This window comes from Myripristis murdjan, chromosome 13 (genome assembly GCF_902150065.1).
Source record: "Myripristis murdjan chromosome 13, fMyrMur1.1, whole genome shotgun sequence".
Classification (NCBI taxonomy): domain Eukaryota; kingdom Metazoa; phylum Chordata; class Actinopteri; order Holocentriformes; family Holocentridae; genus Myripristis; species Myripristis murdjan.
In genome coordinates, this window is record NC_043992.1 from 22,141,652 (window position 1) to 22,154,528 (window position 12,877).

The 12,877-nt window shown below is 41.4% G+C and overlaps 1 protein-coding gene across 13 annotated transcripts in view; it reads left to right on the plus strand.

Annotated features, from left to right (window-relative positions):
* The window catches only part of mecom (MDS1 and EVI1 complex locus), a 170,225-nt gene that overhangs the window by 135,550 nt on the left and 21,798 nt on the right, over window positions 1-12,877 (plus strand). For 12 of the 13 annotated variants that reach the window (XM_030067630.1, XM_030067636.1, XM_030067631.1 and 9 more), the window contains exons 3-6: window positions 3,421-3,555; window positions 11,396-11,498; window positions 11,743-11,856; window positions 12,738-12,849. In XM_030067630.1, coding sequence (XP_029923490.1) covers window positions 3,421-3,555; window positions 11,396-11,498; window positions 11,743-11,856; window positions 12,738-12,849 — 464 coding nt within the window. Of the gene's footprint in view, window positions 1-1,290; window positions 1,426-3,420; window positions 3,556-11,395; window positions 11,499-11,742; window positions 11,857-12,737; window positions 12,850-12,877 lie in introns of those variants that run through there. The other variant, XM_030067643.1, reaches the window with a different exon arrangement.

The following is a 12,877-nucleotide window of genomic DNA, read 5'->3' on the forward strand; positions in this document are numbered from 1 at the left end:
TTCACAGTGCTGCCTTTTTATATGAGTGTTGGGGGCGGTTTGGCTTTGCACACTGCCAGTATGAAATTATATATATCTACCTAGCCACCTACCGCATTTTGCTCTAGTAAAAGAGAGAGAGAGATACAGGTGATTAGGTCAATGGCTCCCAAACTGCGGTCTAGGGACTTGCAGGGGTCCTTGCGGAGGCACCAGGAGGTTTGCAGTAAAACGACGAAAAGTTTAATCCCGCTCCCCCCAAGAAGTATAGAACATATTATGATGATTGTTCTGATTACAGGTTTCACTCTACCTAATGTCACCTTCCCATCTAAACAGTCATGCAATTCTACACTAAATGACTACTTAAAAAACGGAATGGCAGTATCACAAAATGTTTCATGGTCTAATTGGAGGTTTATGTGTTGGAAGTCACTGACGTGTAAAAAGTTTGGGCACCACTTGGATTAGAGCGCTGCTTTGATGATTATATTGGCTCATCAAAGGCGAGTAAAACGCAGGCTATCTGCTGTGTATTGCACTGTACCCTAACAGTTCATCCCCATAGAAGCCCCGTCCCGACCTCTCCCTGACCCCGCTCAACCTCTCCAACCCCGGGGGCCCTGTCACTTTAAAATTTACTGCGGAGAGGAGTCGCTTCCGACCGGGGACAGGGGCAAAGACAGTCCCCTGCTTTGCATCGCCTCTCTCTGGGCTATGGATGGACGCGAAGGATCCTCCTTTCAGAGACAGCGCGTAAAAAGAGAAACACACACATCACACAGATTGTCCGGGAAGCGCAAAGTAGGTGGCGATCCTTGTATTCCCCCTCCCTGAATCTCTCCGCTATCATAGACTACACATCCCGGCTGGCAGAGGAAGGGGGGAAGAGGAAGAGAAAAATGAAAAGTTGAATGGCTACAAGCGGACACCTGGGTGCGTCAGGACAGGAGGGGTGACAAGAGAGGAGCGGACGAGCCAAGCGAAGCGCATAGTGTGAAAGTTGGAGTACGCTGATGTACCGGAGGGGATTTAGTTCCGACCCACGATGTCTGTAGGACAGTGAGAAGAGATTTACCGACCCGGAGGTGTCTGTAGAACAATATAGTGAGAGGGGATTTACATTTACCGATCCGGCAGTGTCTGTAGGACAGTGAGTGTGTGTGCGCACCAGCGAGGAGTCGTCTCGTCCTGAGCCTTGGAGACCCGAAGAGACATCGAAAGCGAAAACAACAATAACAACACACCGCTGCTTTAACAATGCGGGAAAACGACACAGCGCACCACAACTGAGACAATTTGTAGTTTTTTTGTACGCTTAAATTTCGATTTGTGGTCATTTACACATTTTTTGACCGGAGTTTTCATCACTTTTTTTGGTTAACCACAGACTTATTATCCCAAGAGGTTTTAATTGGCGCACGCCGGTGCAAAAGAGTGACAACGGTAAGAGGAAACGTGCAGACTTTATTAATCAAAACGCTTCTTTTGTTTTTTATTTTAGTAAGCGCTTGTCCTCGAGTGCAAGTTAAAATTTAAGTCGTATTTAATTATCTTCCTATTGTAAAGTAGCAATAGTTGGACGATAAATATTTTATAGACGACTGTTTTTACAGAATAGATCGGCAGATGAAGTATTAGACCAGACAAAAGGCTTTATCCAACCTAAATATTTATTCAGGGGGAGGTTATCCAAAGACAGATTTTTGACCTTCTGAGAGTTTCAGTTTTGCATCCGAACAATAAATCTTCTTACCCTTATCGCTGCTTCCTGCAATTGATTTGTTTCCCATCAGTGAAGTTTACAGTTGTTGTATAATAAATATCAACATTTCAAAACAATGTCAAAGTTTTATATTTCGTCGGGAGAAATGCTGCATTCAAACTATTGACGACGTCCTCGATGAATAGGATTTGGCATTATTTGCATAGTAATTCAGTTCATTGTATGTATTGTTAGTTTTTTCTTTGAGCTTCTCGAGTGTCGACTGGCCTAAGAGTTGTAATGCAATTTTCTTCGTTTATTATTATTGTTGATGTTGTTGTCGTTGTTATTGTGACTATTATCCTAATGGTAACAGTAATAACATCATAATAATAATAATTCTACCAGTAATTGGACAGCAATTAGGATTCGTTTATTCGATTATTAGCCCTGTACGTATTAATTATAAAATCAAAGGGGTAGTATCAGTATGGCTTGTTAATTTATCCGATAATACAATTGAAACTAACTCAGCTGAAACGAATTTCTGGATTGTAGCTACTTGAAATCCCACAGAGTTCATATATTTTTGAATTGATCTATTTATTTATTTATTTATTTATTGTTACTAATTTTTTTTCGTTTCTTCAAACACAATAAAACGACAGCGATAGTGAAGAAAAATAAAAGTAGCATATATTCGTTATTTTTCATGTTTTGACCATTGTGGTCTGTTTTTTTTTTTTTTTGTTTGTTTGTTTTTTCGTTTGTTTGCTTTGTTTTTTGTTTTTGTTTTTTTCTATTGTTTTCTGTTTTGGGACAGATTTACTCATGGGCATATAGTTAACATCTTCAAATATCCATGAAAATTACTGTGAAGAGTTAGAATTTCTTTTTACCATTGTAATTATAATGGAAATCATTTATACCTCAGTGAGCTATTGAAAAAACAGAAGATAGTGCCAATAAATGGTGAATGCTCCAGACATTTAGAAGCAATTTACATGTGTTGTATTATGTGTTACAGATGGAATATCAGTTATGATTTAGTCAATTTTTGTCTTTGTCAAAACTACAAAATGTATGCAAATACTGTTATAGTCCTACAAAGGTTTGCATTGGTGCCTCACTGATTATTACATTCTAATAATGGGAAATTATTGCTTTTCATTTCAGTGGATTATTCATCCTGTTTTTAAATTAGAAGGTCCAGGTTATTTCAAGAAATTATTTAAGAAAAAAAATATTGTGTGTATGTGTGTGTGTGCATGTGCATGTGCATGCACCCCATAGTTATGACTTTGTGCATGTTTGTATGTCTATTGTATGCAAGTGCTTGAAAGGCTTTGTGTGTGTGTGTGTGTGTGTGTGTGTGTGTGTGTGTGTGTGTGTGTGTGTGTGTGTGTGTGTGTGTGTGTCTGTGTGTGTGTGTGGTGTGTGTGTGTGTGTGTGTGTGTGTGTGTGTGTGTGAGCGTGTGTGTGTGTGTGTGTGTGTGTGTGTGTGTGTGTGAGCATACGCGTGTGTGTGTGTGTGTGTGTGTGTGTGTGTGTTTGTGTGCGCAGTATGCCACAGACCAGCTCGTTACACTCAGTCTTATTTCTCTGTGGGAGGTATGTGGTTAGTCAGTGTTTGGACACAGTAACCTGGGCTGATACAGATCAAAGTCTGATCTCTCTCTCTCTCTCTCTCTCTCTCTCTCTCTCTCTCTCTCTCTCTCTCTCACTTCCCTCTACAGATCTTGGACGGGTCAGGCCATGTAAAGTTCTGCGTGGATGCCAGCAAGCCAGATATCGGGAGCTGGCTGAAGCACGTCCAGTTTGCCCCAGCGGCCAAGCAGCATAACCTGACAGCGTGCCAAATAGATGATCAGGTATGTGGGGACACTTGGAGCCAGTCTGGCAACACTACCTGAGCAACGTATTACTCAAATATGATTTGAAGACCAAAAAGGAAAAAAAGAATGAAACAAAAATAAAACACATGTGGATTGCTTGATTTTTTTTTTATCTCCCAAATGATGATGTGTCCTGTTTTGAGTCTCAGTGTCTGGCAGGACAAATCAAGTGCACTTGAAAGTAGTTCAGATGTTTGAAACTGTACTCAGCAGTGTATTTTTTGCCTAGTTCCGATGCCAGAAGGCCTCCTTGTATTTTCCGATGGCTGGCCTGTCTGCATGCTGTTGTGTTAAAAGGTGTTATTGTGATCTAAGTCAGATAGCCCCCTGAGCGGCTGGCCCACCCTGCCTTCGGTTCACTCACACATACACACACACACACACACACACACACACACACACACACTCAGAGAGCTCTCCCCCACACTGCACCGCAGAGGCTCCTCGCTATCTGTGTGTGTGTTTTCTTTCTGTAATTGTGCGCTGGCTTCTGCCGTGCCGGGACCACAGGGCAGGATCAGAGGCGGCTTGCCGGGATGATAGTTCCACACACTTCCCAGTCACGCTTGCGATATAAACTCTCAGATATGCCAGGAATGTCACAGTCCTTTTCTCCTCACCTGGCGTTATGCAGAGATGCGTGCTGTGTGCATGGGGGCCCGTTCACCTCAGCAACACCATGCTCAGGCTCTCCTCCATAGACACAGACTACACAGAAAATGCATTGGGCTGCAGGAAGACAGAGGGTTTAAACCTTATTTTGCACATGTGGATCATTCCATGGCATGACCTGAATCAAAAAACTTAATCGGCTAACTTGCACATGTGTCATCACTTCTCACCGGTGGTCCATCAAGAATACTTACTGAATGTCATCTGCTGAAATTACTGCCAAAGGCTATGGAAAAAAAAACATATTGTGTTGACTGAAAAGCTCATGTTAGTGGAGCACTTCATAATTCAATTTCAATACAGTAGTTACCATGCAAACTTCAAATTAGACAGAGAGTTTTTCATTAAATAAAAGTAATTCAGTACATTCTGCATTTGTCATGATCAATCCTGATATAACAAGAAATGTTTTAGAGATTGATGCAAGAAGGTATCCCCGTCTTAATCCTTTCCTCCATGTGTCTCTGCGTCGCTTGCACCATTCTCGCTTTCTCAGCGGAGAAGGAAGAACTTGAGAGTGGATAGCCTACTCTCTTTTCATCAAGAGAGTGAGAGAGAGAGAGAGGGAGACAGTGAGAAAGCTTTCCAAAAGCACTTACCCACTCTCTTTTAAAAGAGAGAGAAACAGTGAGAGGGAGAAAGAGAAAGAAAGAGAGAGAGAGGAGCAGAGAATGAGCTGCCCTCTCTGTGAGGTGTGACTTGCTGTCAACACTGTGGTTCTGCTCGGGTGGCTGTGTAAGGCTCCGACAGGTCACGGACATGGCTATGATGAGGTGATTGTTAAGTATTACACACTGTCACAACACCGCACAATGTGCCGTCTATAAGCCTTCCGGCCAACATTCGTGTTTTTGAAAACACACTGTAGCGCCTCACAATGCCTGTCTGTATGCTTAAATTGAATAGCCTAAATGGGGTGGTCTTGTAAAGCTGCTGTCAGTTTTTGGTACTGTGTGCATGTGTGTGTGTGTGTGTGTGTGTGTGTGTGTGTGTGCGCTTCTGAGGGTTTTTTTGTTTTTTTTTTTTGGATGTGTGCATATGAGTTGCATGTGATTTGTTGTGTGTTTGTGAGATTTTTTCATTGTGTCTGAGGAGTGCACGCACTCATGCACAGACTTGTTCATGCACGCACACACAACTGCTTGTGTGTTTTCACGTGCATTTGTAAGTTTGAGTGTGTGTGCTTCTCAGTGCATGTACTCTGCAGCTCTGTGGATTGTTCATTGCGGTTCAGATGACTCCCCATGCTCCTCATTCCGAGCTGGAAATGTTAAAGCACACAGTACCTGATTCCAACAGGTTTTTACTGCCACAGAGAAGTGCTGAGTCTAAACCCAGCCTGAAACCACATATTACACACTAGCCGCACAATACACACCATCACCAGTTTTCCACAGCAGGGCCTTACAGGGCTTACATATTAGTTATCCTGCTAAATTTGCCCCCTTGAATCAGATGTATATGAATCTGTTCACATCTTGCCATCAAAACAGATGATTTAATATCTGAGTTATTTATTGTTTTATACAATATATGGCAGGGACTGCATTTCCAGGTGTGGAGGTTATTATTTGTCTTGGTTCACTCAAGCTCCCGTTTAGCCCTGCCACGTAAGAGAGTAGCTCTTTGGTCCCAGGTTTGCGGAATAACCTGGCCTCCGTCCTCTTATTTCTGACCCAGTTCTGTTTATCATAAAAACTTTATGATGAATCTCAAGAGGGTGAGGGATGAATGAGAGGAATGGTATGAGAGAGGAAAGAGACGGAGGAAAAAAAAGTCTGTATTGCCTTGCCTAGGGAACTGTTTGGGGACCACCCCCCCCATCCCCCCCTTCTCTCTCCTCTCTCTCTCTCTCTCTCTCTCTCTCTCTCTCTCTCTCTCTCTCTCCTCTCTCTCTCTCTCTCTCTCTCTCTCTCTCTCTCTCTCTCTGTGTCTCTGTGTGTGTATGAGTCTGAAATTTAAAACAGGAGAGTTTGGAGAGTGACATACATTGTTCTCCAGTGTTATCCTAGTTTTGGGTTATACTGAAATTTTATGGGACTTGGTTTATGGATCTTTTTTCCCCTTGTGTTTTAATAATAGTATTAGCAGCAAATGTATTAAATTGCCAACCTTCACCCTTGTATTAATAATTGGCCATTTCACAGAGCTATTGTCAGCCCAAATGCTGTATTTATATTAATTATGACATTTATGTTGTTATTAAATACTGGAGAGGAAGGCACGTGTCATTGTTTGTGAACCTGCAATGTTGCCATACTTCAGGTTATGCCAAGTTGTGGTCAGAATAGAAAAAAGCAGTGTAAAAAATTCTGTATTTGCTTGATTTTAATTTAATTACATGTAATCAGCATGACAGTATGACAGGAAGCTATTTTGAGTTTTGTACAAAGACATCTTGATTTCAGAAGACTTAAAAGGCAACATTTTAATTGCTACATTTTTAAATAATTACGGTTCAGTAAGATTAATTTTGGCGTGCAACCCAATTCTTTGTGTTAAACTGTTAAATGTTAGCCTTTGACCCCCCGTGCCACAATGTTTAGGCTATCCTGGTATACTCATTTGTTTGCTGAGGCACCGAGCAACCCATGAGCGTTACTTGAATAGATCCTTCCATGATCAGCATGTTTTGTCGTTAGGATAATTATAGCAATTAGTACTGAAATCCCTCCGCTGCATTCCTCACTCTACCGACTTATTTGAAAGGAAAATGGATTAAAAGTCTAATTGAGATCATCCAACGAGGCCCAGAAGAGCCTTTCATAAGACAGTGCAGAGGGATATGAACGTTAATCTCATTAGCGCTATTGATTCTCACTCAGTATTGAGTGGGATGAAGAGGCCAAGGGGAATATTAGCACTGCGCTGACAGTCATTCAGTACCAAACAACTGTTATGAGTGCATTAGCAGCAGAGGAGGTTGAAACTAGTGAAACATGCAAGTGTGTACGTGGAACACGTTAAGGTTGTTGTTCTTAGCTATTTCAAGATAAATCTGCAAAAACTGCACACAATTGCTAGAATTGTTCTACATCAAAGCATACCACTGTTGTCATGTGAACAACTCATAACTCCAATTTTGTTGATTTTCATTTTTTTCCACCCCAAATGATCGAACAGAGGGACTGTGGCTTATGAAATCCTTTCAAACTTTATTTGATAGCATCAAAAATTCATCAACATGACACTACTGTACATAGTTGTTTAGTTCCTGAGAGACTGATATTTTACAGATTCATTCAAACAAAGAAGGTCATGCTCATTTGCAATTTCATTCATCATTTATCAAAGGTTAAATAGATTAGATTGTGCTACTACATGAGGTTACTTTCACATAGCTGACCCAAACTAAAATTTATGGGAAGCTGGCCATGCCAGCTTGGTTAGCTGTTCAACAAAACTGATCGAGCCAGCTGCATATTCAAAGACTCCATACTGTTAGCTCAGGCTCTAAATAGGTTCGTTTACAAGCCAGCTGATGTTGATTGCCAAATATACATGGTGAGTGAAGAGAGAGAGTGCACCACATTTGGGCAGGTATTCTGGCTACTATGCTGTTGTATAGCAGAATTAAGATGTGAAAAAAAATTCTGGACAGTTTCCGTAAAATGTGGATTCTCTGATACTTCTTTGGCAGGAAATAAATATTTCTGAAGCATTTTTCTAAACTTTTAGGACTTACTTCTTCATTTTTATAGAGCAGTACAACTAGCTGTCAGCACAACTAGCTTTGTTGCATTTGTTACTGTTTCAGCTTCTTCTTTGGGGTTGTAACATGGCCTTGTAAACCACCAAAGACGCATGATGATTGTTATACCAGGGTTATTCTTCTTCTCCATAGTTCTGTGGTGTTAAAATGTCCTGAGATTTCTGTTTTGAACCAAGAGCAGCAGTGTAGAGGCAGAACAGTGTCAGTGAACGGCATACCTGTCAAATGAGCTCCCTGTGAGCGGGCAGGCCAGCAGGGTGTGTCCGGGGAAAATGTGACCATGTTTACTTTTCTAATGACTAATGGTGTCAAGGTAACCAACTAGACAGATTAGAGCCTCTGATCCTCTCTAGTGGTTGTGACCTCTGAAAGAGAGATAGACGGAGAGGGAGAGAGAGAGAGAGAGAAATACAAAATGTAAAAGAGAATGCAAGAAAGAGTATTCTTCTGCATAAAATCGTCCTGACCAGACAATAACATCCAATCATAAAGAGCAGTGGCTGTTTGCTCGCTGCCTGTAGAGGATAGTCTACAGCTCGGACCAAAAGACCATTAATTTGAACAACTGGATCCAAAGCTTGCAGAAAATACTTCATCAGCTTATATCTCAGACCAAACTGCTGTGAATTTGCAAAAAAAAAAAAAAAAAAGGCCGTAAAAGTGTATTCCATATTTTCAGATATTACTTGAAACCATTTCTTTTTGTGCAGTTTTTTTTTTTTAAATTGAAATAATAAAGGACAATGGCCTTAAAGGTGTGGTGTCTGGCTGGCCCTCACCATGTGAACTCAAACACCCCGGCTATCTTATCTGCCTACTGCCTTGTTATTTCAAGCCACTGTCTGTTAATAACCATGGACTAGCCTTCTGGCAGTATGACTTTGTGCATGTGTGTGTGGTTGTGTCCATGACATCCAAAGGAGGACTCGTAAGATCAGACCAAAGAGTGTGTCCTCTGTTCTGAAGTGAGTTGCACTCTGTTTGTGTGCATTTTCACTGTTTATCTGTGGTGGCCCTCAGGGAAAGGGGTGGAGCTGTTGGGGGAATTCCCCTCGTGTTCACACTCACCCTCCTGTGCCCGCCTGTCCTCCAGATTTTGCTCCGTTTCTTTAACAGCAGAGAGTCATTTAAAACCCTTTGCCATGTCCTGCTCCTTCTCTGGCCTCAGCCAGGAAAGTCAAGACTGAGGTTTGACCTCTGAAAGTGTCCTAAAAGACATTATCCTATGCAGAGCTACAGAGTAATGGGCATTTTTATTGATCCCCAAAGGAGAACTTATAAATTTACCTGGCCCCCTGCTCAGGGTGGTTAAAGGTCAGGGTCAGCACCTCTGGAACTGGATTGGAACTGGAATTGGAACTGGAACTAGACGTCTTGTTCACTGACACACAGGCTTGATGTAGGCTGTTACCTGGGCTGTCTAGGTGAAGGACAGCCACCCAGTTACCCATTTTCCACAATTCTCTCCTGGCAGCTGTCTGAAATGCAGAAATTCTAAAGTCTCATTGATGCATTTTACCATGCACTGGCGCTCCCATATTTACGAACAAAGTGGTGTCCACGCTGTCCATTAATTTTGATGTTCCGTAGCCACAATCCATCACTCATTTGCTGGGCCCTGGTCGTTTTCCAAAAGAGCCTCCTCCTCAAAGCATGTATCAGTGTCCCAGAGCGGAATCCCTGCAGCCTCTCATGTCTGTTTGAACTGCTGTTTGATTGTTTCTAACTCACAATATTATGTTGGCCTTCACGGGGGTGAGGGATGCCGTTGTGAGCAGGAAGTAGTATGAATGTATGTTTTTGTGTGTGCATATGTGCTTCATGTGTGTGTGTGTGTGTGTGGTCTGTACAGAGGTTAGAGTAGGGTGACCCAGAGGACTCTGTTGGGACCATTTCATTTGCCTATATTCTTTTATTTTATGTTTTTATTTTATTCTTATTTTTTACCTCTGTATTGTGAAGTCCTCCATAACATTGTGAAAAATGCTATACAAATAAGCTTGGCTTGATTTGACTTGACCAGGAATTACTTTGAAACCACTAAAAGCCACCAAGTCAACCTGTGTTACATGAAAGTCAAAGTACCACACTTTGACTTGAAATTACAATCCAGCTGATAAGTCATCCATTTTGATAGGTGGTCAAACTTGCTCCTTGCACCCTGGATATCTGGACTTCTCAAGCCTTTTCTGACCACCTTCTCCTCCTGACTCTATCAGACTTTTCATGTCAACATACAGAAATACCTCCACGTGATTACTGGTTGCCCATCATTCCCCAGTTACTGATATCTCTGTCAGATCCAAAATTATCAGAACTTACTATTTCACTTACTTGTTGCTCCTGGTCAACCTGTCGCCAAGTTGAGTCGAGGAACCCCCAGGGGTGCTGGACTGAATCACAGGAGGGCCCAAACCAATTCAATTGAATCATTTTTTGTCACTTAGAACAATGACATGAACAGTTACAGAACAGTAAAAGAATACGTCATGGTCTTTATTGTGACCAAGATATTTATCAGACCCCTGCACAGACCAGTGTGCCCCCGGTGTCCTGGCAAGGAAAGGTGCAGTGGTCCTAGCTAAGCAACTCCCTCCAGGACCGGTGTCTCTGTGACCCGCATTTTCCCAGAAGCCCTCCCTCCCTGTTGCATTTCTAATAAATTCCCTCATCATCATTGTCACGGCGACAGGGCAGAGGAAGTTAATATGTTAAACCTTCAAGGCGTGCCAAAAATAACGCCGTGTCTGATTGTTTTAAAGAGAAAGGCCATTGTGTATCCATGGGAAGCGCCAAAGTCCCAGGGTCTCTCAGCTGATTCCTTAAAATCATTGGTTCCCAGTCCACACACACATACACACACACACACCACCCTTATCCATATATTATATTGCATATGGATGCATAAAAATAACTTTTTAAAATATGGCAATTACTGTGAGTGTGTGTATGTGTATATATACACACACGCTCACACACAGATGCATGTAGTATTTGTCAGGCAGTTTGTGTATCGTGCCATATGGTTCCATGAGTTAGTTTTGATTCATAGAGATGAATGTTTTACATGATGATGAATTACAGCTTAATGAGTGTGTGTCTTCCCATGTATATTTATCCTCTGTGTGTGTTTCAACTAACAGCTGCTCCAAGTGACCTCTGCTGGTTTAAAAATTGGTAGCTTAGATATACAAGTTTATTATATAAACATTTTCTAACTTTTTATTTTGTAATGACATTTTTAGAATGCGTTTTCCATGATTAGGCTTTCCCTCAACAATTTTTTTTACATGTAAAACACAAAATGCACAATATAAATAAATAAATATGCTCCTAAGAAGAAAATCTTCAATCATTTTATCTCATGAACCTTTGTAATTTCATTGTTAAATAAGTGTGATTTTAATTTCAGTGTGTATGTTTGTGTTGTAGATCTTCTACAAAGTCACCAGAGAGATTTACCCCGGTGAAGAGCTGCTACTTTTCATGAAGGCTGAAGAGTATTCATGTGACACCATGGCTCCTGATATTCATGGTCTGCACCACACACACACACACACACACACACACACACACGCACAGACACACACTCACACTTCTCACACTTACACGCACACATATCTGTCTGTTGTCATTACTGTAATTTACACTTCTACTCACCACTACTGGTGTCACCATCTCTACAAAAAAAAAACAAAAAAACTGCACACTTACAACATACATACACTTTTCTTCTCTTCAACACACTTTATGCTAATGTTTCCTTCCTGTACTTGCAGAGGAGAGGCAGTACCGCTGTGAGGACTGTGACCAGCACTTTGAGTCCCGCACCCAGCTGTTGGACCACCAGAAACAGCCGTGTGGGATGCCCCCCTCCTCCTTCCTTAACCCAGGTTTGACTTTTTTTCTTTTAAATAAAGAATACCTTCATTGCATTTTGAATAGTTTTGAATGAAATCAATGAAGTACAACCCCTGCTCGAGTGTTTATACATGGGAGAATTCATTCATATTGTACTGTAGAAAGCTACTGAGCTAACACATGAGGTTGTAGTAACAGGAGATTCTGTGTAATTGGTATAAGACTACATTTTCCCCAGTTGTTGACCTTGGCTTGTGGTGATACAAATATACATATTCCCCACATGATCTATGTAACAGTCGAGAAGGCACTTGAAGAGCGCAATCCTCTGATTCTAATGAACAATTCCCAACTTGCTGTTACATGCAATGATATCATTCATATTTGAACCTGCAAACATAGCCTTAGGATTTCTCATCAAGTCACTACCTCTTTTAGTGTCATATCTTAAACACACACAAAAAAGATAATCGTCTAATGGCGGAAAATCTCCGATCAAGATAACCACCAAAATCTAAGCAATTGTTCCTTGGACCAAGGCCCATCTGTCCACCAAATGTCATGGAAATTCTTTCATATGTTTTTGAGATCTCTTGCTGAAAGACATACAGACAAACAAAATAACAATGATATCATGACCTCCTTGGCAGAGATAATACAGGGAAGTGCAATTAGCATAAAATCATAATGAGCCCCTGCAGGCTGTATGTGCCGTGCAGTAGTTCTTTGTCACTTAAACTGTATATTGTGACACACGTTTGATCCGAAATGAATGTTTGTTTTGAAAACTATGATATACAAGAGGCTGTTAAACCAAAACATTTAATTTTTGAATTGTGTCCAAGTTCATAATTAAATAAATAGCTTACTTAGTGTGTAAATCCCGACACTACAATTTTCCACATGCACCCAGGAGGAGACAGCGACCTGGAGGCCCAGGAACCACAAGACCTGCGGCCCCTCCACATGTCCCATGGTCCCCACGAGTGTAAGGAGTGTGACCAGGTCTTTCCTGATGTCCAGAGGTGAGAGAACAGCCCACACACTCAATCC